The 24,872-nt window shown below is 49.7% G+C and overlaps 11 protein-coding genes across 11 annotated transcripts; 3 read left to right on the forward strand and 8 right to left on the reverse strand.

The window, feature by feature from the left end:
- Positions 1 to 482: 482 nt before the first annotated feature.
- Positions 483 to 1,977, reverse strand: COCSADRAFT_212251 (uncharacterized protein). The gene has a single exon (XM_007696715.1). The coding sequence runs from the start codon at positions 1,941 to 1,943 to the stop codon at positions 789 to 791; it is 1,155 nt and encodes a 384-aa protein (XP_007694905.1). The 5' UTR covers positions 1,944 to 1,977; the 3' UTR covers positions 483 to 788.
- A 1,149-nt stretch (positions 1,978 to 3,126) lies between these two features.
- Positions 3,127 to 5,446, forward strand: COCSADRAFT_166614 (uncharacterized protein; the record flags this gene model as incomplete). The annotated part of the gene is made up of 4 exons (XM_007696716.1): positions 3,127 to 3,151; positions 3,342 to 3,797; positions 4,068 to 5,245; positions 5,285 to 5,446. 4 exons carry the CDS (start codon positions 3,127 to 3,129, stop codon positions 5,444 to 5,446), a joined length of 1,821 nt encoding a protein of 606 aa, XP_007694906.1.
- A 181-nt stretch (positions 5,447 to 5,627) lies between these two features.
- Positions 5,628 to 6,898, reverse strand: COCSADRAFT_131644 (uncharacterized protein). The gene is made up of 2 exons (XM_007696717.1): positions 6,167 to 6,898; positions 5,628 to 6,095 (listed from the first exon to the last, which is right to left on the reverse strand). Exons 1-2 carry the CDS (start codon positions 6,637 to 6,639, stop codon positions 5,687 to 5,689), a joined length of 882 nt encoding a protein of 293 aa, XP_007694907.1. The 5' UTR covers positions 6,640 to 6,898; the 3' UTR covers positions 5,628 to 5,686.
- An 889-nt stretch (positions 6,899 to 7,787) lies between these two features.
- On the reverse strand, positions 7,788 to 8,669 carry COCSADRAFT_131645 (uncharacterized protein; the record flags this gene model as incomplete). The annotated part of the gene is made up of 2 exons (XM_007696718.1): positions 8,501 to 8,669; positions 7,788 to 8,448 (listed from the first exon to the last, which is right to left on the reverse strand). Exons 1-2 carry the CDS (start codon positions 8,557 to 8,559, stop codon positions 7,788 to 7,790), a joined length of 720 nt encoding a protein of 239 aa, XP_007694908.1. The 5' UTR covers positions 8,560 to 8,669.
- A 54-nt stretch (positions 8,670 to 8,723) lies between these two features.
- COCSADRAFT_212259 (uncharacterized protein) lies at positions 8,724 to 9,889 on the reverse strand. Its single transcript, XM_007696719.1, has one exon. It carries the CDS (start codon positions 9,831 to 9,833, stop codon positions 8,889 to 8,891), a length of 945 nt encoding a protein of 314 aa, XP_007694909.1. The 5' UTR covers positions 9,834 to 9,889; the 3' UTR covers positions 8,724 to 8,888.
- A 275-nt stretch (positions 9,890 to 10,164) lies between these two features.
- Positions 10,165 to 11,852, reverse strand: COCSADRAFT_341670 (uncharacterized protein; the record flags this gene model as incomplete). The annotated part of the gene is made up of 1 exon (XM_007696720.1): positions 10,165 to 11,852. The coding sequence occupies one exon, from the start codon at positions 11,850 to 11,852 to the stop codon at positions 10,410 to 10,412; it is 1,443 nt and encodes a 480-aa protein (XP_007694910.1). The 3' UTR covers positions 10,165 to 10,409.
- A 545-nt stretch (positions 11,853 to 12,397) lies between these two features.
- On the reverse strand, positions 12,398 to 14,434 carry COCSADRAFT_32326 (uncharacterized protein). The gene is made up of 5 exons (XM_007696072.1): positions 14,187 to 14,434; positions 13,927 to 14,136; positions 13,614 to 13,875; positions 12,744 to 13,567; positions 12,398 to 12,678 (listed from the first exon to the last, which is right to left on the reverse strand). Exons 1-5 carry the CDS (start codon positions 14,395 to 14,397, stop codon positions 12,554 to 12,556), a joined length of 1,632 nt encoding a protein of 543 aa, XP_007694262.1. The 5' UTR covers positions 14,398 to 14,434; the 3' UTR covers positions 12,398 to 12,553.
- Positions 14,435 to 15,746: 1,312 nt separating this feature from the next.
- On the reverse strand, positions 15,747 to 16,641 carry COCSADRAFT_212281 (uncharacterized protein). Its single transcript, XM_007696721.1, has 3 exons — positions 16,415 to 16,641; positions 16,075 to 16,354; positions 15,747 to 16,022 (listed from the first exon to the last, which is right to left on the reverse strand). The coding sequence occupies exons 1-3, from the start codon at positions 16,494 to 16,496 to the stop codon at positions 15,932 to 15,934; spliced, it is 453 nt and encodes a 150-aa protein (XP_007694911.1). The 5' UTR covers positions 16,497 to 16,641; the 3' UTR covers positions 15,747 to 15,931.
- A 2,119-nt stretch (positions 16,642 to 18,760) lies between these two features.
- Positions 18,761 to 19,003, reverse strand: COCSADRAFT_166620 (uncharacterized protein; the record flags this gene model as incomplete). The annotated part of the gene is made up of 1 exon (XM_007696722.1): positions 18,761 to 19,003. One exon carries the CDS (start codon positions 19,001 to 19,003, stop codon positions 18,761 to 18,763), a length of 243 nt encoding a protein of 80 aa, XP_007694912.1.
- A 1,024-nt stretch (positions 19,004 to 20,027) lies between these two features.
- On the forward strand, positions 20,028 to 22,646 carry COCSADRAFT_32329 (uncharacterized protein). The gene has a single exon (XM_007696073.1). The coding sequence runs from the start codon at positions 20,193 to 20,195 to the stop codon at positions 22,539 to 22,541; it is 2,349 nt and encodes a 782-aa protein (XP_007694263.1). The 5' UTR covers positions 20,028 to 20,192; the 3' UTR covers positions 22,542 to 22,646.
- Positions 22,647 to 24,358: 1,712 nt separating this feature from the next.
- On the forward strand, positions 24,359 to 24,750 carry COCSADRAFT_166623 (uncharacterized protein; the record flags this gene model as incomplete). The annotated part of the gene is made up of 2 exons (XM_007696723.1): positions 24,359 to 24,383; positions 24,479 to 24,750. The coding sequence occupies 2 exons, from the start codon at positions 24,359 to 24,361 to the stop codon at positions 24,748 to 24,750; spliced, it is 297 nt and encodes a 98-aa protein (XP_007694913.1).
- Between the last annotated feature and the right edge of the window lie 122 nt (positions 24,751 to 24,872).

Below are 24,872 nucleotides of genomic sequence, written 5' to 3' on the forward strand. Positions count from 1 at the left end.
GTGAAGTTCTCTAGGCAATGATCAATCGCGTTCGCGATAGCTGTGATGATGCTGTGTCAGTTTTGGCGGCCTCTTGGGCTGCCGTGATCTTCTCCGTAACCGCGCCCGTCACCAGTTGTCTCTTGTTAGCACTACCACCGAACGATATAGGTATAGGCGCTGCTTCGGCTTGCCTGTGTCTTTTTGTAGTGCGTAGGTTAGCTAGGCTAGGGGTATTTGGGTCCTCAGGGCGCGTGTGTGTCACTTCTGGAGGTCGAAGTGTCTGCCCTGGGGTACCTGGCACCGCCATCTCTCTGTCAGAGGGAGGGCTGGGCCCGATATGAGTTGTGAGTTGCCTTATTAGGCGCTTTAGGAGTGATTTCTAACAAAAATTTAATTGTTTTGAAGGGTACCATAAAATCACAAAGTTGGTGTTCGGTGGCCTTTCGCGCGGAGAAACTGCCGGATACACACTTCTCACCTTGAGTCAACCCTCTAAGTGTGCAGTCTTGATCTTTGCAATTCTGACTTCCTTTCTAGCCCACCGAGCTCTCCACAAACGTAGACTGTCACAAACGAGCAAGGGGTAATTGGAGAAGAGTTGATGGATGGCACTAACAGAACGAGCGACAGCATGGTCAGTAACGCGCTTTTTGGCGCTGGAGGCTGATGTATTGGGAAAATAAGAGCTGCAAAATGGATGTGCACTGCGCATGTCTATATACAAGCGCGTTAGGGACAATCCGAGCGGCCGAAAGAAAATGTGTCCCGTTACACCGGGCGTCCCGGTACGGTTGGATTGACATTAGTTAAGTAGACCCTCGGCCAGCTAGTGCTGCGAAAACGCTCCCATTTTCCACAATTATGTTTGGCAAAGGCGGAAGATCCCCCGGCGCCATCTTACTAGCGCGATGTACTAACAACCTCACTTGCCTTTCAAGTTCTCTAGTACCTGAAAGAAACCGCCAAACACAATGCAAACATGCGCTGCACACCATAGAAGCTATGATAGCAAGCAAGAGCGTGAAAATGAGGGTTTTTGGGCTAGCGAAAAATTCGGCGGAAGACAGCCAATGCTTGGTGATGACGGCTACGATGCTCATACCAACAAACAGCCATTGCAGCTGATCGTTACGATTGACCATGAATTGTAGCCCAGCCAGAAAACAGCAGTAGACTGGGAAGAGCCCCAGTGTAGTGTATCTTAGAACCAAGTCGATAATCCGTATGTCAGAGGAGTTCTGGAAGAACCAAAGAATGGCTTCAATGCCAAACCAGCAAGCAATTGTTCGGGGATGGGGACGGTCCGATATAAATATGTAGATGAAGAGGCCTATGGGAAATAGTGGTGACTGAGATGAGCTGATTGAATAGCCCGATGAAGGGTCACTGCATTGCAGTACAATGACGCCGACACATTGTAGAACTACTAGAGTAGCCGTTTCGAGGATACGTTGGTGGTAGGTATATTGAGAAGGGGGGAAGTGCAGTACGCCAATAGTTGAGCGTACGATTGAAGCGGAATGAACGCTGCTAACGTTTATTCCTTCGACGGGAGATTCAGGACTAACAGTAAAACTGGCAACCAGGATTCCTAAGGTAACCCAGCGCTCGCAGCGGTGAGTTGAGATGAAAATAATCTGACTCTCAGTTCTTCCCGAGGCCTCGCGCTCCGAGGACAAAGATTGGTAGAGGATAGCGGCTTCTTCAGCACCATACCGGCTTTCAGACCCTCGATCGTCACAGATAAAGGTCAGAATTCTTGCCGGTAACTTTGCAGCCTTCAATCGCTCACAGCAGTCTTTTTGCTGTTCTCGTTGTCCTGGAAATAAGGGTGAATAGCTGCAAATTACCACGATGTCGATTGTGCTGTGTGGGTGATCCTCAAAAACGCTGATGGGGGAAGACGATGCGCATTTGGTACCGCTCGATGCAGGGACACTAAATGCTGGTGTTGAGTCCATGTAGGGCGCTGATGGTGTTCAACAACAAAGCGGGATGTGAAATTGGCAGGCTGGAAGAGAGGCAAGTCGGAACTATAAGCGATGGCAATCTGCAGGGTCGAGGCACACCTCGCTTACCTTCTATTGATCGACGTATTAAAGCAAGGCTCGAAGCGCCCAAACTATTGAGCTGACTATCGCATGTCAGGATGCTAACCGTTTGCGCTCGACTACGTAGGGAAGGCCGCGGGCTGATACTCTTCCCGTCATATGCGCCGTAACCAACGTTATTGCCTGCAAAGGGTGAAGTCGCGTTCGCTAATATCACATAGAGTGTTCTACTATACAAATATAGACGTTGTAGGTTCTTATTCTTTAATCAGAAAAATATAAGTAGGTCTTTTGCTACTAGGGTTTTTTTATAGGTCGTATTAAGATGAAAAAACCCCCGTTATAACCCTTGTAAAGTATACTCTGATTTGCATTTTTATATTTGAGAGGCTCCATGATAGTCATTAAGATACAGGGAGATATCCTGAAGATCTAGAGCATATTTTAGATAGTAGGAGTAGTTGACCTATCTACGTTGGTATGTGAGGATCGTATCTGTATATATCAGCTTTAACGAGTTAATATAATCCAGTGCTAGAACGCGAGCTGAGATATTGTGAGCTATTCTGGTTCTGATATTGCACTAAATATAGTGCCTTTCTCGAATTATAGTTAGATAAAGAACTATTGTTGTCACTTAAGTGTTGAGAGTGCAATGCTGTCGGATGTCACTGGGGTTGTTTGATACTATCACGATCGTAAAGATAGATCCAGCCAGTAGAGCACTTGTAAAGACTCCTCCCAATGACATTATTACATGAGCTGCCTGAGCCGATTCCAGCGGTATCGCTCTCGTCACGCTATGCAATCGATACGAGGGGCGGCCCTCGAGGGAAGAGGTTCGCATCGTTGCCTCTAGGCTTGAATTACAGGGAGCCTAATACATCCGCGCCCCTAAGTAGGGACTTCTCTAGCTCTGGCGCTTCGCAAATGATACACATCTCGAAAGTAGCATCTTCCATACTATGGAAGCCAAATTCATAGAAATGGCTATAGATAACCATCAGCTTTTCGCACGGGTAAAGTGGACAGTCAGACCTTGCGGCTTGGTCAGTATTACGCAGCCAAGAAATGGTGTGTAATGAATCTACGTATGGACCACAAGACAGCGCGGCTGGGTATATGTGCCGCAAAACTCTTCATCCTGTCGCTCTGCACATAACCGATAGACAAGCTGACTCTATAACACCCTAAGAACGAAGAAGGAACTAGAGAATCCCTCGTATGTCAAACGCCTTTCCTCAGTCTGTATCCCTATGTAGCCTGCTACTCCTCTCAACGTCAGTCAGCCTGACCCGCACCCGGAAGCGTTGGTCGGCTGCCTGCTCAATGTATCCGCTTCGATGCGCAATGTACTAGAAACCGGAAAGGGAGATGAGCGCGCGATCGAGCGGGTACAAGCAGTGCTCCACGCAGCCCTCAGACTTGCCCGAACAGACCAGCTGCAGGACCATAATGCGTTGATGTTCATCAGCGCGTTCGGGTTACATAACGAACGTACCCCCGTGGTGGATTTATGCGGCCTTATCTATGCGCTTCTTGATGATACCAGTGGGCGTAAAAATCTCATCAGGCTGGTAAAAGAGAAGAATGTCCCCCACGTATCGAGATATATACGAACGGACATAACGGAGCACGAAGCCTGCGTGGTTTATTCATACTTGCAGCGGCATAAGGAAGAGATTCAAGAGTTTATAGATGCTATTCTATCTCAAGGAGGAACAGATAGAATAGAAAACGCCAAATCTATCGCAGCTGATGCAGGTGCTTATGCAGGGGAAGCTATCAGCAATCTCATCGGCTTCCTATATAGCAGCCCCTCTGGCGCCGCTTACGGCAGGTCTATTGGGGCAGAGGTTGGGGAGTTCTTTGAACACTGCGCGGTGGACAACTCAGAAGTGATGAAGCTCGTGCGCAGACCTTGCGACGAGTGGTTGTTGGATTTTGAAGATTTTGTCCCGAGGCAAGTTCCGAGTGTCGTCCATCTTTTAGAGCGACTCCTGAATCTCCCTTCTTTCGAAAGCGACAAAAGAGTAGGAGGGCACACTCTGCTCGATGATCTGCGTCCATATATGTTTGGTTGTACCCCAATGATGACTGCGATGGGTAGGGCGCTGTCAGTGTTTCGCGAGAAATCAGATATCGAGCAAAGTGCACTTGTAATAATATCTGATGGTAACTCGACCGGTGGTGATCCATTACAATCGGCAAATCAGTTGAAGCAGGAAAAGGTCACTATAGCGAATGTGGTCCTTACTGATGACAAAACAATCCCTCGTAGCCGGCTCTACGATCAAAAAACCGAAGGTAGATTTAATCAAGACCATCAGAATCTTTTTAACATGGCTTCTAAGATCGCCGTCACTAAGCATCCGGTACCAGTGCTAGCATCCATGGGTTGGAAAGTACCTTCCTCTGAGGAGTATGCACTGTATGCCGAATTCTGGAGCTCAGATACAATTGGAATGTTCAGTTCAGTACTGCTATCTGCGCGATTTGGTTCAGCGGATGCACTGCTAGACATCCTTGGCCGGGTGCGGTTAGACGCATATATCGATGATGCGCATATGCGAACTCGTAACAATCCCTCTGGACAAAAAGGTTCAGATTGTTGTGCCCACGCTATAGCGGCGGTGTATCACATGGCGCTGCTTCGTATAGTCAACCGCGAAGGGGGATGTCCGAGCATTGCAGAGATCCGGGAAAGGATTCTTCAGAAATTTCCTGCGGAACCAGAGGGAAGAAACATTGAAGAAGTCTTGAACAATACAATCGGCTGGTACCGGCCACTCCGTTTCACCTCCATGAAGGAGAACGGCGCCCGTCAGGCAGTATTACAACGCTGGCCGGTGACAATAACTTTCTGTCTATCGGATTCGGGCTGGAAAGAATTTGACAGGCACTTCAGCAAGGAAGCAGACACTCGCTGCTCGATTCTTATTGAAGCTGAGATGGCGACAAACACCTCACGGTCAGATGACATCGGACATGCAGTCGTCCTGGTCTGCTGCGGTCAGGGCTCCTTAACATTTCTCAATTCTTGGGGCTATGCGGAGGGCAATAACAGTAGCTTTAATGTCGAGAATCCCGCAGTACTTCAATTTGAAGGTGCATTGGAATGGGATAGCATGTGCTTCTACGACGTTTTCTGGTACGAAGAAGAGCTGACTCTTGAAGAAAAGCACGCATATGCCAGCAAACTGGATGGGGAAGTACATGCTTATACTACACAATAACCTAGCGTTCTCGAGCTAGAAATGCAGTGTCCTCTTTGGGGAGGCAATTCTTGTATCGGGGATTTTACGTGCAGCATGCGTTTAGCCGTGTGTCCCCACTGCCGGCGATCATTCAGACCAGAGCCTGGGCATCTCATGCAAGCACTATACGTGAGAGCTGGACTTGACATAATCTAATCAAGATTTATTTGGTTTCGAGCTTAAGCAGCGCAGTCGCGAAACGGCCCCCTCTGGCTAATTCGTGGTAGCCCCTGTTGCACTACGCTCGACACATCCGCCTCCAACTCCGTAAAGGACTAGTTCTCCCACTTAGCCTTGAGCTCTTTCTGAACCACAAGACATAGCTTGCGCAAAAAAAATCCTTGGTTACAAGTATCTCTACATGTTTCACAGTTCTCCCGCAATACAAGCATGTCATCAATAATTATACACTGAATCCACCTGACCATCCCCATCCCCAGCCATCCACTCTGCCACCCTCAGATACCCCCAAATCCCATGCCCATTTCCACCAAACTCATCGCCAAACTGCCTCACCATCGCATCAGGCAAAACATATCGATACCCCCTCCAAGACCGAAATGACCAATGATGGATATGTACCGTCCAATCGCGATGATTCATGAAATCCCACGCACGAATCTGATATTTGTGGTACAAGTCATTTAAAACGGTATAGTACCCTATATCCCCCGCAGCAACAGCCGCAAAAGTGATATGCTGAACCAGCTCCCTGAGCACTTCGTCGCGAGCCCACGATTGCGGTGAGCCAGACTGGTCACCCCAGGTATGCCGGATCCTCTCAAGGATATCCGTAAACGCCATTCTATTTTTCAAATCGTTAACAGCCACTCTTTTTTTCTTCTTCTCTTCTTCCGCAGACATGACAATGCTTACATGCTAATCCCGCCCCCCATCGAAAACCCCGTGACAATAATCTGCTTGGGCGTCGCACCGCGCGCAGCCATATCCTGGACTGCACTATCAAGCGCATCGAACGTCGCCTGTCGCATCGCATGCCACATGTCGCGAAAGAAGCTATGAATGCGATTCCCATTTTCGAACACGGGATACGGAATTCCCAACCATCCTGAGCCATCGGTCCACGTATTCATGTGGAGCTCGTTGGGGTCTGAGCCGAGAAATGCGATGGTGATTTTATCAGTGTTGTAGACTACGACGGCTCTGCGGCTAGCGTTGAAGCCGGTCCAGAGTTCTGAGACACTGAGGGTTGGGTTTTGGTAGTGGTCGCGCAATGCGGTGGTTATGTCGTTGATGTCTGGGCTGTGAGTTGAGCGCCATAGGATGTCGGCTGCGTCTTTGACATCGTTCCATTGAGATGGACCGCCTTGCAATCTGACTAGTTGCATTTTGATTGTTCTTGCTGTGGGATAGACGTGGATTGACTGAATTGTACTCCTTTGATGTGATTAAATGCTTCGGTGGTGAGGAGTCGAGTCTTCGAGATGCCAGTGAGTGAGGCTGAGGGCAAGTGAATGTGAGTGAAGGTATGGAATTGATACGTATAAGGAAAACTGAGAGTGACTGTCTGTAATAATATATGACGATTTATCTCTCTTCTATCAGGGTAAGCTACTACTGCTAGCCTTTAGCCTTGTCTGTTTCAGGAGCGTTCGCGGTGACGATACGACATAGCGGTGCGGGGTATACCACTGCATTTTGTTAGAGCAGAGCAGCTTCTACATGCATAGAAATGGACTTGCGTCAGCGCCTAGCTGGCTGTATCTATGGCTACTCATTGCAGTGATGCTAGAAAGGGTGGCGCGAACGGGCGCCTAATGCAACAATGGACGACGCGCGGCAAAAACAAAATAGGTCACCTGACTTCGTTGAAAATAGATGTAGCACAGCGTGTTTGCATTCCTTTTTAATACAACCTGATGTCATTCGACCGTCATATGTTACCTTCTCTACACCAAGCTATTTGGCAATCATCCTTCTGCACGAAGCCATTCTCGGATTCCTGGCTTCTAAGCGCGCGGTAATGCTAAAGTCTGAAACTGGCATTTTCATTTTGCATTTTGGAACTATAGAACGAATATTCAGATAGAAAAATCCATAATGGGGAGGCTGACGTTCCGCCCCGGCGGTTTTCTCGTTACAGGTTGATAAATGTCGCAGCAGAGGATAATATATCTATATTAATATTGCGTTCGTTGGTTACACAGCGTTGGTCGATCACTGTTTTGTGACTGTCTTAAGTGTTGCACCAACCCTTGTGCTACATCGGCTTGTCATAGTGTTGTGAGCTGCTTCTGAATGTGATAGCACGATCAAGTAGGTGGCATAGTATCACAAAGGTACACGATAGTCAACTGCTCAGACGAGTCATGGGCATAGTAGTTACTTGCGCATTTTCACTCTTGTCTTGTTTTTGTGGATATAGAGTGATTCAGATTGAGCAATATATTTCCCACTCCAACTCTCGTAATGTGGCAAACTACCTTGTATTTTCTTCTCTTCCCGTAGGGCAACTTCAAATTGCTTTAGTTACAAACTATTCAGCTTTTGAGGAGGCCTCGGAGTAGCGTTGTAGGGAGTGCTCGCTCTCAGGCGCAAACTTCTGGTATTTGAGCTCATTTGGCACGTCTGGTTTTTTTGGTTGACCTTGGCCCACCCATAAGCATAGATAGCTGCCCAAATCCGGAGTGTCGCATAACAGCTGACGAAACAGGCTAGACTTCTGGAGCTTGCTGATTTGGGCCCCTGCATACCAGAAGATGTGAGCCCTCATAGGATCCTCTCTAACTCTTTCCGCAATTTCCTCACACGCAACCCGGAGCAGTTCACAAACGCTCTCTTCTGAGATATGTGTGTTGGTCCCTAGTGTCTGGACGAACCTCCACAAAGTGTAGGCCTGAAATCTTGGTGCCATAAGGCGTTCTCCCATGACATAGAGGCGCGCCAGGGTCACATATTCGGAGTAATGCGCGACATCGCGGGAAAGAATTGATTGATTGCGGTAAAGGTATTCGACAAAGAATCCAAAAGTCTCGGGATCTTCATCCTCCAATTCAATGGCTTTCTCCTCTGCTTCCTTGAACCTGCCAGTCAGGCTGTTGGAAAACATATCTGATTCGGCAACAAGAAGGTCGAAATGGAGGTAGAATGTTCTCGACTTGGCAATAGTGACAGTTACGAGGGGAGAGGTGAGGAAACTGTGTAAGATGAGCATATGAGCGATGCGATAGGCAGATAGGAAAGGTATACTGTGAGAACTTGGGCTTTTCAGCCTTGCCTAATGGACCTTTAGGCTCCAGTTTTGCCATGACGTATGTTGTATCTACGTAGCGACAGCAGGGAAGGGATCAGAGAACTTTTCGACGTTCGGCTTTCAGGACTTGAGATGTAAATCAAAACGATACTGATCATGTTAGTTCCAATGACGGTGGTTGTGTTTATGTATTCTCGCAAGGCTGGTCGCAAGCGCTCACAATCCTGCAGAGGGGGTTATGCAACGGCGCTAAGTAATTGGATAATGGTGTCCCAGGCCAAACTGTGCCACGTCGACATCTGTGTAACACAATAATAAGATGCCTGTCATCTTCCACTTTAGTAAAAATCCTTTGCTACCACGCCACACACATACATACATATCCTACTCAGCCTTGCTTCCCACCCCCTTACCCCCCAAAACCCCCTCCAAAACCCTCACAAACTCCTCCGCCATCTTCCTCCCCCCCTCCCCACTCGGCTCAACCCTCTCCACATAATCCCTAGCTTCCTTCCCGTCCAACACCTCAAACAGCTTACACGGCAGCACCTCCACCCCCTCCACGCTAATCTCCTCCGTCGCACTCTTGTACAACTCCCTAATCGCCGCCTGCAACTGCCCCGGATTCCTCTCATACCCCAGCACACGTAACTTTCCATCCGCCCACCCACTCTGCCCCTTGCCACTCTCCAACGGAAAATAAATCATGCAAACGACGACAGCACGGGGTTTCGTCACGGCGGTGAGGCGAGAGATGTAGTCTTGAATTTTGGATCCGAAGAGATGTCGGAAATAGGGCAGGCCCCATGCGGAGCCGTCTTCGATGGATTTGCGGGGGGTGAGCCATGCGAGTTGGAACATGTGTGCGCTGGTTTCGACAGTGGGGTTCAAGGCGATGTCGTTGGAGCCGACGCTTACGACGAGGATGTCGTTGGAGCGGATGTTGGAGCGGATGAAGGCATCGTGGGGGAGGTCGGTGTCGCGTTCTCGAAGAAGGGATTCTTCGACTGCAGTGTTGATGCATGTTGCGCGGGCGGAGAGGAGGTGGTTGAGCCAGTATGCTACGTCTGGGATGAGGGTGATGGGGTCCGCGAGGGTTTTGTGGTAGATGGCGGGAATTTGAGAGGGGTCGGCGTTGGAGATGGGCTCTTTGATCCAGAATTTGTTGTCAAGGGAGGAGTCGCCGGCGAGGTAGATGATGGGTTTGTCAGGGCGCTCGGTGAGCGTGATGGCGCGGAACTTGGTCAAGTCACTGATGGAGTGGCCTTTGTATTCGTTGTAGAACTTCCCAGAGTCGATTTTGGAGGTTTCCCCGGTTTCTGAAGCCATGTTTGGGATAATGTTAGTTGTAGTCGTTGTGAAGTATGGAAAACAAGTTATGGAACACGTAGTGTGAATGGTCACACATGTTTTATTATCACTTCTACGTAAAGCGATGAATACGACTAGTGTGGCTGAAATCAGCCACACGCATTCATTAGCGTACAACATTAAACCTAGAACCTATTGATTCTCCAGGTAAAAATACCTCACATAGCCTTGCCCGCAACCACAACCGGAGATGTACGGCTGTGCACGGGCCTCGCTCTAACAATGACATACGTAACCTCGACTAGTAGCAGAGGCATCGTATAAGGCAACGTAATCATGAACGCAGGTACTTAAACCCAAAAAAGACACTACCACCCATCTCGAATCGTTGCGAAACTTTTGAAAAAAAAGGCTAGACCGATCCAAGTCCTTCTGGCATCACGTGTGCATCACTTTCACCATGTGTAAGAACCATCAAGACAGCTGCGCTAACAGATACATTTATATGAAATCTATTTCCAGCCCTAGTCTAATAACTCCACCTATGGAAACAGAATAGCGCAAAAGAAATCATCTAATCACATGAATCCAACTCTACCATTTCCAGAAACCCCCATCAAGAGCCCTACCTACCCTCTTCAACTTCTCCATCTCCTGCACACCCATCTCAAACGCCCGCTCCAACTTCTCCACCCGCTCCTTCGTCTCCTGAAACTCTGCATCTGCATCTTGCATCGTGGCCACGAACTCGCGCACAAGATGCGAAGGGCCGTCGACTTGCAAGGGAGAAGTACGGAAGAGGGTGCGTTGGACGTGGTAAAGGAGGGGCCAGTCACGTTTTTCATATACGCGAATAGTGACGGGGATGGAGGAGTTGGAATTCGGGGTAGGGAGGTCATCGATAAAGTCTGAGTCTGAGAAGGTAGTGTAAGTGCGGTGGTGGGCCGGACGGTCCTCCTCGGTCTCTTCGATTTTGGTGCGGAGAAGCTGGACAGCGGTTTGGAGGTGGGATTCTAGAACGTCATTTCGAGCGTCGAGGTCGAGGTTTGCATGGTGCAGCGAGAGTATCTGTTCTGAAAGCTTGTCTAGTTCGGCCATTGTGTTGCAGTGCTCGTGGGAGAGCTTGGCGAATGCGCGGATGAGGTTTTCGTTTTCAGTTTCTACGTCGTGGAGAGACTGCCTAAGGTAATCAGTTTCAGAGGTTTCATCCAAGGGTTCGATGGACGTGGGGGACGCACCGAGTGTGATATCGGAGATATCAGAATCGGAAGATGTTGGTGATTCCAAGCTCCGCTGCTCATCGGCAGTAGCAATCTCGTTTTCGAGTTTCTCGATCGTAGCTTTGCAATGCTCTACCTCACAGATTAGGTCCTCAATCTGTTCTGAATCAGCGTCGTGCGTCTCCATGAGCCCCTCGTTGGCACGCTCGAGATAGCGCAGCTCCTCGACCTCAGCTTCTGCAACTTGCAGGAGGGTCATAGCATCATCGATTTGTTGTTGGGCCTCCTCGTAAATCTTCTCGCAATCGTGGTGCTTGGTTAGCGATTCTAGTCGAGCATTTTCCTTCTCCAGATACTTGATGCGACCTTCTAGATTGGAGGCGCTAGTTTGGACAACACCCTTAGGCTTTCTATTAGTAGATAGCCCCTGTCCCACCCACATCTTCCTCTCCTTTTCAAGATGAGACTTGATCTCCCTCACTTCCTTATTAGTCTTATCCTTTAGCTCCTTCATATCCTTCTTGAGCCCAATGACTACACGGCGTTCTTTCGACAATTTTTCCTCGCTTTGCGTCCTTCTAGCTTTTTCCTTGTCAAACTTTTCCGACCAGGCAGAAATTTCCCGGAACAAATCATCGGACTTTTTGCTAGCCTGGACTTTGGCCCGCCTCAACGATTCCAGCTGCCTTTTCAGAAAGTCTATCTCGGCAGCCTGTGTAGAGGTGACTATGTTGTCACGACGGTGTGTCGTGCCATCTTGAGCGTCTGACAGTGATACAACGGTAGATGCGGAACTCGGGGTAGTGTTTCGACTCATGGTGAGGATATTTCTGGAGGCTGGACGTGGATACACTGTCTAGTTGACAAGTTGTGAAGGAAGGGTTATTCAAAGGAAAAGGGCGTTTTAATACAAACCCGCATCCCGCATTGTTCAAACAGTTCTCATAGTGAACATGACCTCGATTTATATCTTTTTTTCCTTCGTAATATACATTCAATGTGTCGTAGCCTCATAATGTCTTAAACAATGCTTGTCTTGAACTTGAGGCCGAGGCAAGTGCGGCGAGGACATAGCACTGCTGCACTAAACCTGACATTGTGTTAACAAACTGGTTTCACGATACTACGATACGGACTGAAGACAAGGGCCTGTGCTCTCCGTCACTTGGTAACTGCGCATGGTGATTTTGGCAACATTGGAAACAGTGAAAGGAATTTTTCTATCTTGCATTGGTGAAGACGAGAAATCCGTTTGCCGCAAAATCTAATATAGCATTTGGTCATGGTAACTAACCAAAAATTCGACCTTCTAAATAAGCATTGAGCAAGAGTAGCACAGTCAATACATAGTGAAGATTCACGTTTGATAGCAAAATCATATATTTAATGCAAGAGCAGTAATGTAGCCGTGGCCTCTTTCGATATCGTAAATCATCACATGCTCTGAAATATATTGTGACGCAAACTGCGTATCTCAAAATGGTCGAAAGGAGTAACTTGATCTCCAAGAAAATATCTCTAAGCAGCGCGCTCGATAGTAGTGGTTCCAGTCTTGCCGTGATCCACGACCGTGCTGTCTCGAACCTGGTTAACCGTCTTCTCGGTTGCCCTGGTAGCCTCATCGGCAAGATCGTCTTCGAACACTGGGAGGCAACAGTCAGCAGATGATATTTGTGGGAAATGATGGAGAGCGAGGAGATCAACTTACAGAACGCTAATTCTTCGAGCGTGCGGTTGTACGTCTCAGGGTACATGAAGTAGATGAACGAGAATTCAAACGAGATCCATGCACAGTAGATGGCAAAATACTTCCACTCGATGGCAGTAAGGGCGATGGGGTTGACGTAGATAGAGAAGAAGCCAGCCAGTTTTCCGAAAATCTGTTCGATACCGATACCCATGGTACGTTGCGCATAGGGAAACAGCTCGACAAGGTAGGTATATGTGAGCGAGTTGTTTCCGATGTTGTAACAGGGAGAATAGGCAAAGTAGAAGAACAGAGATGCGATTTGGGCCGATGAGTTGGTGGTTCCGGCTCTGTCGGCTTTCTGAAGCGAGTGCAGCGTAATGGTAATGGCCATGAAGACCATGACCATGGATCCAGCGGAAAGCATAAACATCTTACGACGGGGGAATCGGGTGACGACAAGAGCGATGATGACAGCGTTCAACAAACTCCAGCACTGGTTGGCCATGTTGATGCGCGTCTTTGTGCTGTTATCGGTAAAACCCATCAGGTTGAAGAGCAGCTTTTGGTAGTAAGAGAGCAGAGTATTACCGCTCATCTGGGTGAACAGACCCAAGAAGACGGAGATGATGACACGGCGGCGCATTCCAGGAGTTCGGATCATGTCCATCCAGGATTGCTTAGAGTTCTCCATCTCGAGCTTGATCGTGGATCGAATCTGGGCCATTTCAGCTTGGACGAGGAGCGAGTTGGCGTCGTCTTCAGCGTGGTATTTGACCAAAATGGCATAGGCCTCGTCGTCACGGTCACGGGAAATCAGAAAACGTGGGCTCTCGGGAAGCAGCCTAGCCATGTCAGCGAGTGTCGTTCTGGAATCGAGTGGTATCTTACCAAACCGTGCAAATCTGCAGAATCGAAGGGCAGATCTGCAGAAGCGAAGGAAGTCGCCAGCCCCAGTTTCCACCAATGGTGGTTGTCTTGATTGAGATGGCAGCGGCCGTGATGGAACCGATAAAGTACGAAGCATTGAAGAGAGAGGTCATGAATGGTCGTTCTTTCGGGTGGGCAAGCTCTCCAATCAAGGCCGATCCGGCAATGATGGCGAAGAGAATTCCGAATCCGAGTAGCATACGTGCAATGATGTACATGGCGACTAATGATTATGAGAATTAGGATCTGATAATGGGCATGGAGTGAAACTTACCATGCTGGGCAAATCCCTGAAGAATAGCGCCAATAACCATGATGACAGAACCAACGAAGATGGCCATGCGTCTACCATAACGCTGGTTCAGCCATGGGGCGATAGGAACTGCGAGAATGGAACCGAGTTGGTAGCATGCAGACATGAAACCGATGATTTTCGGGTTGATGGAGTGCTCTCCATCCTTGTCAAGGTAGCCGTCTCCGAAGTCTATCTTTGTTAGTAAGGGGCCAGGAGCACAAAGCACATGGAGGACATACACTTGTTGAAGGGGACCGAGAATTGAAGGGTGCCAATGAGTTGAGAGTCGAAACCAGATGTAATCTCAACGCCCATGCAGCAGCAGAAGAGCCAGACATACATGAGTCGGAGGTTTCTTTTTTTCCACCATCGGACCTTGTCCTGCTCCAACATGCGGGTGATGATGGGCTCGGCAGCAGTGCCCTCGGCGAGTTTCTGAACGCCCACCATGATGACGATGGTTTTGGTAGCAACGAAGTGAGGGAATGGGTACCAGGAATGGAGCACAGTGGGGGTTGACATACTTTATACAGCCTGCCGCCGCAAACACGACCCACTACCCCGGCTCGTTACCCCAGATGGTCCGGGGCAAGGGTATGCTAAGACGGAGACGGTGACCGTATTACCGAAGCGCCACCTTGTATTGGAGAAGCGTCTCGGCGGAATGGGCTTGCATAGCTTGGCACCGGTTAAATTGGGCGTGGTGGTCCAATGACCGGGCGCTGCTTGACCGAACGCTGGTGAAAGAAGGCCGAACTGTCGCCTCTTTCGAACACAACCGCTGCCTCAACCGTGTGTTTAACCTGTCCATTGTCAGTCATCCAGGTCGTCGGTGGTTGCACTATCGAGTTGCAGTGGCGCTCCTTGCCGCTTCCCTCGTGTCTGCCCCTAGCGTGCCCTGCTTCCCGCCGGCTCGGTGTGTGTGCCGGAAACGTACATATTGCAGTCGAATTTGCCAATATCTAGCTACTATACGATGCAGAATCGGAGTTTTACATCATATTGCTGTGGCCATGGCTGGCCCCCACACTGCACGTGGTTTGGTAGGGGGAACTGGGAATAAACAACAGTAGTATAAACAAGGCCAAGCTAGGGATATGAAAATCTGACAGCGCCTGACATCTGTTGCCGCTCGCATACGGCAAGACCGATAAAGCGCATGCCGGAGCAGTGGGCGGCCTGTATGTGCGACAAGCGTAGTCATTCGTGTGAATCTCTTCCCACCCAAACCAAGCCCGTGGCTCAATCAATGCACCCGTGCCACCATCGGCAGCTGGGGAGGGCAGACGTACCATTTGCTCCGACTGCGTAAGCGAAGGGATTAATTGTGGATCGCTATGCCCACCACCTATGCAGGTCAATTAAGACGAAAGTTGGCACGTTGGTCGCCTTATTAAATTATAGCGGTTTTGTGGAATCCTAGAAGAGTGTGAGACGTTGGCCAAGTAATACAAAAAGAACCTGCGTCGCAAGGTAGTTTGTGTGTGGGAGACCCGGCCACATTCCCTCCGGAGTGCGGACAGCGGTAACCCGAAGGATCATCACGTGGCCAACACGAGGCCGACAACAAGCGCATCCAAATTCTGGGCATGATGGCACAATTGTGCGCTACCATTACTCGTTTTTCGCATGACCAACTGTCACTACAAACAGTGGCAGACGCTGTGCCAGACAATGACTAACAATTACGCGGCGGCGTAAAACTTTCCGGCTCGGCTGACAATATCACGATTACCAAGACACATGTCAGCAAAAGGAGTATTTGAAGGAAATAGTATCATTAAGCGTACGGCTACAGGAACCCATAACATGCTAACAAGACTTCGTAACAACATATCGTACACGCCAAGAACAAACGCCGAGTCCCACGTCCCCTAGAGACGGGACAAGAACAAGTCAAAGAGATAGTTTGGGGTATCATTTCCTAGGTGGCTAGAAGCTAGCCGTGGGTACAGGTTGAAGTGTAACAATAATAAGTCGTTGCTTAGACGTTGGTCATAGGAGGGGCGGGGTCACTGCTTGCTGAGCCACGGATGTGTAGCGCAGCAAGGATAGTGGTAGCGACAAATGTCAACCTAGTCCTGTCAGAAAGCTGTCACAACACACAAAGACATTAGGTTTACATACCAGAGGAATGCTCCGAAAATAATAGCAGCAACACCACAGCTCCAGAAGGTACCATGGCCAACCCACCACTCGCCACCCCAGCGCGTAGCCACAGCGACGAAAGCGGCGAACCAGAAGATCATGGTGATGAATTCGACTCCGGCGATAGCATACTTGTGGGCAGCTGCAGGGAAGCGGGTCGGTGCAAGGATCAGATAGGCGACAACGAGAAGGGTCCAGATGGAGGTGAAGAGCATAAACGCAACGCTTCCTGGTACCCAGGTGATGTATGCATCAACGACTAGAAAACATGATCAGCACAAGCTTTCAGAAACACCAAAGCCGATCTTTTTTTACTTACGATATGCGCTCAAGCCAAGCACGATGATGCTGAACAACACCTGGACGCCGCGAACGCCCATGAGGATAGCCGGAGCAACCATACTGGCGATATATCAAATAGTAGGTAACGGGATAGGTTGCTTGGATTAGAGATCGAGCTTGGGGGAAGCTACAGATGGTGTTGGGAATATCTACTACGGTGAGGAGATTGGCAGAAGTGATGCGACGCAAGAGCAGCTTTCCCTGTGCTTTTATGCCTCTGAACCGCCAGGCGCAGCGATGATGGGTGCCATGACCATGGTGCGCTTGGTTTCAGGAAACCGACGTCACTCTAGGGTGGCGCATGACGACAAAGCCACAAACCACGCGTCTGATTGGCCGTTTGTGCCGAGCGATGCGACGTGGTCCACGACAACTTCTCGCTGCTTCTCGCTCTCTATGGTGGCCTTGCTTGCCCCTCAACACCCATCTTTGATCCCCCATCCTTTCATTTTACAAGGCTGCTGAAACCGCAGAAAAAAGGGTCTATTTCTGGATATGTTTTGCAATATTGTTTCGAAGACAAGGTCTTGCGACGGATGTTTTGGTGCCGGGTGTGGCGGTGCCTTACCCCACTTTTTTTCCAGCCTCTTCAATCCGTGACGCGGTGCCGAGCACCGCCAACAGACAACTGTAAGCCAACATGCCACCGCTACTCCGAGCCCACCTGTGCACATCAAGGCCGCATCTAGAACTTGTGCATTTGTTGTTGCCATTCAACATTCTGTGGCTCCGACACCGCCCATGGCAACAGCGTAATAGCAGTGCGAACAACCCGCGTTTCAGGTCATATGCCGGCATAAGGGCGACAACATTTCCAAGATGAGCTTCGGGAATAATGACATCTGTGACCTAGACTTGTCAAGACACGGTAGAAGACATGTTTGACGGGTGACCGCTTCGTGCTGCGTACAGTATTACCCTCGATGGACGCAATAGGCAGACTAGACTGCAATTCACCGAGTGGAGATGGACACAGCGTTGCCAACAAACTTTAATTGCTGGAGAACTTTCCAGACTCGTTACCCAACGTAATCTCCCTGGAAAAGAAAGAAACCGCGAGCCTCGCATAAACAGCATGTTGAACGTTAGCGCTGCTTCCCCTCCATCGCACTCTCCCCTCTAGTCTCTCCAGGCAAGTTGCGACCAAGCACCTATGACTCACCACTACACAATGAGATCCAAACAACAAGCCCAAAATGACGAGCACCAAGGTCATCCAAGTGGTTGGTGACCGCAAATGACGTCTCAAAACGCTGACGTCTTGGTGTTTGACTTTCGCGCTCGTAGCACCACAAACCTGTAAAACAAAAAATGCAAGGATGCAGGCAGTAAGAACTGTCGATCGCTAAAACGTGATCTCAACAACGGTCCCGTGTCACCTACGTGAACCAAAGCAACGTCGAGAAGAAATGTTTTTCTTTGAGCCAGTCTTTTCTACACATGGTGTGCGCTCAAATCCCCATCATCTCACCGCTCTACAGCAAGACACTTTTTTTGCCAGTCGCGCACCCGTCAACCTGCTTTTTTTCCTACTCTTCGAAACGAACATGAGGTACCCTTCGCTCCCTTCCCAACAGCCTCTTCACGTTTGCTCAGGCACCTAGTGGCCCATGTTTCTCGTCAATGCACATTGCAAGACGAGCATGTGGGTATGATGTGAGGGGAGGGGGAGGAGGGGGCCTAGTCGACACCACACTAGCGGGCCGTACCCCCGCTTTTCTGTATGGCCGCCCTTGCCTGCTGTAGTTTTTTGCCCTGCATGACCCTTGCGGGGTGTATTTCGGCCCCCGTTTATCTGCGTGTCGGTACGGCATGTTGGTGTTGTGCTTCTCGCGACATGATGCTGCTTTTGTTGGCTTGCGCGGTGTAAGCGCGTATCGATAAGGCTTTTGGTATTACCCAGGGATGCACCGGGTATGAGAATGAGAGTACGGCTGCCCGTTCATCGCATTTGGAGGCCTCATAGAGCCTTGGTAATACTAAATAGACGTATGTCTTCAGTGTAGAAGAATCGCAGCTACTGTAAGCGGGCTGAAGGGAAAACTAGCATCCAAGAGATCGTGCCAAGGTGCTGGGCTGACATAGAAAAGCTGTTCGTACCCTGTCATCACTAGCGCATCACGGTAAGATGCTTACAGACAGACAAGAGAAGTCAAGTAAGGCTTGGGATGATAAAGCCGTTTGGGAGCTGTCAAGGCCTGAGGCAGAAGAGTGTAAATTCAGACACGTGACCGTGACTAACTTCGGTCGATGGTTCTAGGGGAGTCGTGTTGGCTCAGGTTCAGGGTATTGTTTCAATTACCAATTCCAGTATTCAGTTTTCTCACAATGCCATTTTGCGATATAGAGAAGCTGTTTTATATCCAGGGCTTACTGTTCGCTGAATGGCGGAGGAACTTCCGATGCAGGGACGAGACGATTGGTGCGGAACATGAGATATGCCGGAATCTAATGTCAGCAAGAAAAGCGTAACTTTAACGACGTCCTTTGTAGTCTTGCATACAATTTTTGGGAGAAAAGAAGAGAGAAGAAAAAGAACCAGAGGAAAATTTGTGCGCAAAGCCATGGCAATGACTCCGTGTCTCCAAAGAGCTCTGCTGACCGATGGATACTAGGACGGATCGTATGAGCGAGGTCAGCGGACCAGAGTCAAGTGATGGCATTTTCCAAGCGCGACTTCGATACACATTTGCTATTCGGTTGCTCCCTGCTGCAATGCGCCCCTAATTGATTGCTGGTCTCATTAACAGTAGAGATTGGGTGACTAGAGCATGGCCAATAGGCGATAACCATTGTTACCAGCTCAAGGGGAACATTCCTCTACCCAATGTAGATGCACCAACGAATCCTTTGCCAAGTTTGCATTGATTTGTAGCCGGACGGTCGCCATTTGGTTTTTGTGGAAAAGCAAGATGTACGCAAGGATGGACAAGAATCGCTCCATCGGTCGGAAGTGTCGTCAAGAGCGTCGTGAGATGTGTGACTTGTTCACATTGTGGCAGGCGTGATTTCCCTAACAGTAATCTGGCGGGACCCGATTGGATTGATAGCCAAGTGTCAAACAAGAGCTGATGAAGGTTAGAAGTAGAAGTTGGAAGAGCTGAGGCAATGTGCGATAAGGGCAAGAAAAGCGATTAGCGTACTGGCAGCGGCTTGGCGTTCCTTCCAGAATCCAAATAGACCGAAGGAAACCTCACCCGCCCCTGCGTCACCAAGCATTCTATCGACGTTTGTCCGGAAATAAGTGGAGACGGCCGCAGGGGACATGGCCTATCAGCTGTGCGCCGTGATTGTGGGGAGGGATGTATCGACTGTTCCGCGAGCTGTTGGAAGATGCAGACTGCAGTGATTTTGGATCTACCTTCCTATCTAATGAAAACGCGCTCCGATAATCCAGGTGGCCAACACCAAGCGTCCCCTAGGGCCCTTGTTTATCCGGCAGGCCGATTGCTTTGGGCTCCTTGGCAAACACCAGTCGGCCTTGGGACGCTTAACACCTGCTCAATGCGGAAGCTCGAATGCGAACATCAATTAGACCAATTTGCGCATCGACGGTACATAAAGAACACAACACTACCATATTGCACAGCACGGTCGATTTGGCGTTTTCGTCTCGTCTTCTTGCACGACAACTTGTTCACACGACCAAGTGGTGCGAGGACGTCATCCGTGCGCCCCGGGCTGCTGCGTGGGCTTCCATCACTGACCTTCTTTGTTGAAAGGTTCTGGGGTCTGACCTCATATCTCTCCTCATCATGCGTTCTTTCGCCTTCCTCGCAGCGATATTGCCGCTAATTCAGGCCATTGAGCCTCCCCGCAAGCCACACCAGCCTCTTGGCAACGGTTCCAAGCGCCTTTCCTACAACGAGACCACCGCCAGCCCTGGGTCCTTGGCTGCTAGCTCCCGTTCATTTAGCTGGGTTGGAACTGGCAAAGATGGCGATTATATCTACCCAGCCGCTTCTGGAGACCTTGTTTTCGAGAATGTCGCAACGGGTGAATCATCCACCTTCATCTCCGCGGATAAGATCCCAGAAAACTACTGGGACTTTTTCATCTCGCCCGATGCTAGCAAAGTCATGTGGGCTGTCAACTACACCAAGGAGTACCGCTACTCGTACTATGCCGACTACCTGATCATGGACGTCGCAACTGGCGAGTCTGTGCCTCTGGACCCCGAGCAAGCTGGCGACATTCAGTATGCTGAATGGAGCCCTGTTTCCTCATCCCAAGTCGCCTTCGTCAAGGGAAACAACTTGTATGTTAGCACAAATGGCACCATTGCTCAAATTACCGAGAACGGCGGCCCAGACTACTTCAACGCCGTCCCCGACTGGGTTTACGAGGAGGAGATCTTTGGCGACCGCTACACTCTGTGGTTCTCTCCCGATGGTACTAGGATTGCTTTCCTCAGCTTCAACGAGACCGGAGTTGGCTCATTCAGAATCCCATACTATATTGACAACGACTCGGAATATGTGCCCGTATACCCCAATGAGCTTGAGCTGCGTTACCCCAAGGTCGGCACCAAGAACCCCACTGTCGCTCTGAACCTGCTCGAGGTTGAGTCCGGAGAAGTCTCAAACATCCCAATTAATGCTTTCCCCGAGGATGACCTCGTCATTGGTGAAGTTGCCTGGCTGACCGAGGGCCACAGCAAGGTCATCTACCGTGCCTACAACCGTGTTCAAGATCTGGAGAAGCTAGTGACTGTTGACGTCGAGGCCGGCTCGTCCAAGGTCACCCGTGAGCGTGACGGCACCGATGGCTGGCTCGAGAACTTGATGCAGATCCGTTACATCGGTGCTCTTGAGGCTGGAAATGTCACTTCCGGCAACTCCACCGAGTTCTACCTTGATATCTCTGACCAGAGTGGTTGGGCGCACATCTACCTCTTCCCAGTCTCTGGTGGAGAGCCAATTGCACTCACTTCCGGAGAGTGGGAGGTTCTCTCCATCCTTAAGGTTGATTATAAGCGTGGCCTGGTCTACTACACTTCCACCGAGCACCACAGCACCGAGTCCCACGTGTACTCTGTCACCTTCTCTGGAAAGAAAACCGCCCTTGTCAACGACAAGGAGGCTGCTTTCTGGACTGGCTCTTTCTCGTCCGGCGGCTCTTACTACGTTCTACGATATGCTGGCCCCGACGTTCCATACCAGGAACTGTACTCGCTCAACTCGAGCCAGCCCATCCGCACCATTGTCAACAACAGCGCACTGTACAACAAGCTCCAGGAATACAATCTGCCTAAAATTACGTACCTGGACCTGGAGCACCCATCAGGCTACACGCTCGATGCCATGCTTCGTCTCCCGCCCAACTTTGACCCCAGCAAGAAATACCCTCTCATCCTCATCCCATACGGTGGACCCAACGCTAAGGAAGTGCACAAGCAATTCAGCTCACTGAACTGGAAGGCGTACATTGCCTCTGACCCAGAGCTCGAGTACATCACTCTCACGGTTGATAACCGCGGTACTGGCCGCAAGGGCCGTGCCTTCCGCGCCACCGTAACGTCCAACCTGGGCCAACTTGAGGCCGAAGACCAGATCTGGGCAGCCAAGGAACTTGCTAAGAACTCTTGGGTTGATAGCGAGCACATTGGTATCTGGGGCTGGTCCTACGGTGGCTACCTCTCCTCCAAGGTCGTCGAAGTCGGCGACCCAATCATCAGCTACGCCATGATTACCGCCCCCGTCAGCGACTGGCGCTTCTACGATTCCCTCTACACCGAGCGCTACATGAAGACCCCTGACATCAACCCCGACGGCTACAACCGCAGCCGCGTCCACGACGCCACGGGCTTCAAGAACATTGCAGGTGGTGTCGTAATCCAGCACGGTACCGGTGACGACAACGTCCACTTCCAGAACGCCGCTGCCCTCGTCGATCTCCTCATGGTCAACATGGTCAGCCCCGAGAAGATGCAAAACACCTTTTTCACCGACTCGGATCACAGCATCAACTTCAACAACAACGGCAAGTTCTTGTACAAGCAGCTGAGCAAGAAGCTGTTTGAGGAGAAGAACAGAAAGGGAGATAGCAAGGGCAATCACCAGTGGAGCAAGAGGGCTGCTTCTGCCACCAAGTGGACTGCGTAAAGCATATTGTAACGAATTGTGTATTATTCTCAAGGCAGAAAATCTTGTAAAAAGTAATCCCTAAGTTTAATGAAAACGGAAATCATATCCATCCAAATCTTCCCAAACAACTGAAGTCATGCTTTTACATAGATTCTTTCTAACCTCATAGCATATCTCAAGCTTGTCGACATGAACATTAGAAATATTCACATGGTTCTTCGCTGCATCATACCCCCTTCACATCGCCGCCCTCTCCCTACACTTCCCGCACTTCCACTCAAACCGCACCATGACGCCCTTCCAATCCCCTGCTTCACCCACACTATCCAGCTGATTCAGCGCGGTCCCACATGCACTGGCTAGATCGTGGTACACATGCTGCTTGAGTTGCATGTACACGTGTGTGTAGGAGATCCGGGTTGCTTTGAGGAGGTGGATGCATTCGCTGTGGGAGACGAGGGGGAGGTTGGTGAGGGGGTTTGTGGGTGTGATTGTGATTGTGGGAGGGGCGAGTTGTGAGGGGGTGAAGGATTTGGGGTGCCGTGGGGGATCGGTGCGGTTGCTGGGGTTTGGGGGGTTCTGGGGAAAGGACATGATTGGATTGGTGGTTGTAGGGTATTGGATAAAGGGAAGAGCGAGGGTTGAGAGGAAGGGAAACGGTGGTAATTTAGGTATATGCTTGTTTGTATTTGTCTACTATCTGGAAGCGTCATGTTTTTTCGGGGCGCTTGTTTTTCGTTATGTGTTTGTGTGGGTGAATGATGGAAGTGTTTAGTAATGTCTCTACATTTCTGCGGTTGTTCGTGTTTTCGGGTTTGTTGGATAGTTGTATCCTGTCAATCAACTGTCTCATTGGCGATTTTGGTAAGTCACATTTGCGATGCTTCTGTTGTGTTCTTCGGGGTTGGTTTGGTGTTTCTTTGATGTTCTAGATTTACAGTGCAAACTTGATCTAAGAAGGGATAGGTGAAAGACGCACAATCAAAACTTGAAATCTGGTACTACTAAGAAATATCTTGGTGTGGCATCATTAGTCGGGGTTGGAAAGACTGGTATCAGGATATCAGTTGTGATGGTGGTTTTGGTGGACAGACATTGTGTGACTGTCGCAGAATACCCAATTTCCAAGGTTCCAATGCAAACCCTCGCCAACCTAGCAATATACTCAGGAGATGGCAAAATACAACTTAGAATCGGATCTGAGCACCCGACGCATGTTTTGCAGGCGGTTTTAGAGACTTGTGGTATGTAAAAGTGAAAAGTGTGACAATCGAATGTAACATAAGGATGGCTTATTTTGATCGTGAACCTGGAACTTTATTCATTCCATATACATCAAATGCAACCAAACTCACAGTTACTGATGGATGCAGTTGCACAAGTATGACCCACTGCCTCGTGAAGCCGCCAGTCATGCGGAGGAAGTGGTTTCTGATTGGTCAAGCGCACAGACTCTTCTAAAGTTGAGCTTCTACCGTGAGCTGGTTGTACATTGTTTGTCTCCAGCAGGGCCGACAACGCCAATACGCTCTTTTTCCTCACGAATCCCTGGAAAAACTCGAGCGCATTCAGATTTCTCAATCGTGTCTCCGGTGGATATTCGACTTGGATACCAGCGCATTTCGACCGCCAGACTACTCGCTCCAGCTCGACGTTTTGAGTAGCGGCTCGACTACCCGATTGCGAATCCTCTCGTGTAGCTTTCTTACACTCGCTAGGGAAACGCGAGGCGATAAATTGTGTCTGGGGTCGAGAATACGGAAGCCGTAGCCCACCTGCTCGCCCTCAATCAGCTTCGGATATCTCTATACACCAACTTATCCTCCCTCCTCACAATGGCACTGAACGCCTACCTAAACAGTACGCACTCTATTTCCTTCCTTCCAACACAGAAACTCCTTGTATACGCTTTCTTTTAATCTGTTCTCAGCAGCGTAACTAACAGCCCACTCCAGAGCGCGTATCCGTCCTCACGGTCGACGGACGCACCATGGTCGGCCTCCTGCACTCCTGCGACGGCAGCATGAACCTCGTCCTCCAAGAAGCCACCGAGCGCATTATTCGACCGGTAGAAGAAGAGATACCTAGCGAAGAAGTTCCCTTGGGCCTTTACATTATCCGTGGCGATAGCGTAGCGGTTGTAGGACGTGTGGACGAGGAGATTGATGGCAAGATTGATTGGAGTAAAGTTCATGGCGAAGTGTTGGGAAGTACAAAACACACGTGATCTGGCGGATACGAAAAAGAGAGGGAAATGGAGCATTTTGGAGATCTTAGGATGATTGAGGCAAAGGAATGTCCAGGGCGGGAAGGAGAAATGGCACAAGCATGGTTAGAACTGCTAAAGCG

The sequence above is a fragment of the Bipolaris sorokiniana genome (genome assembly GCF_000338995.1).
Source record: "Bipolaris sorokiniana ND90Pr unplaced genomic scaffold COCSAscaffold_1, whole genome shotgun sequence".
NCBI lineage: Eukaryota > Fungi > Ascomycota > Dothideomycetes > Pleosporales > Pleosporaceae > Bipolaris > Bipolaris sorokiniana.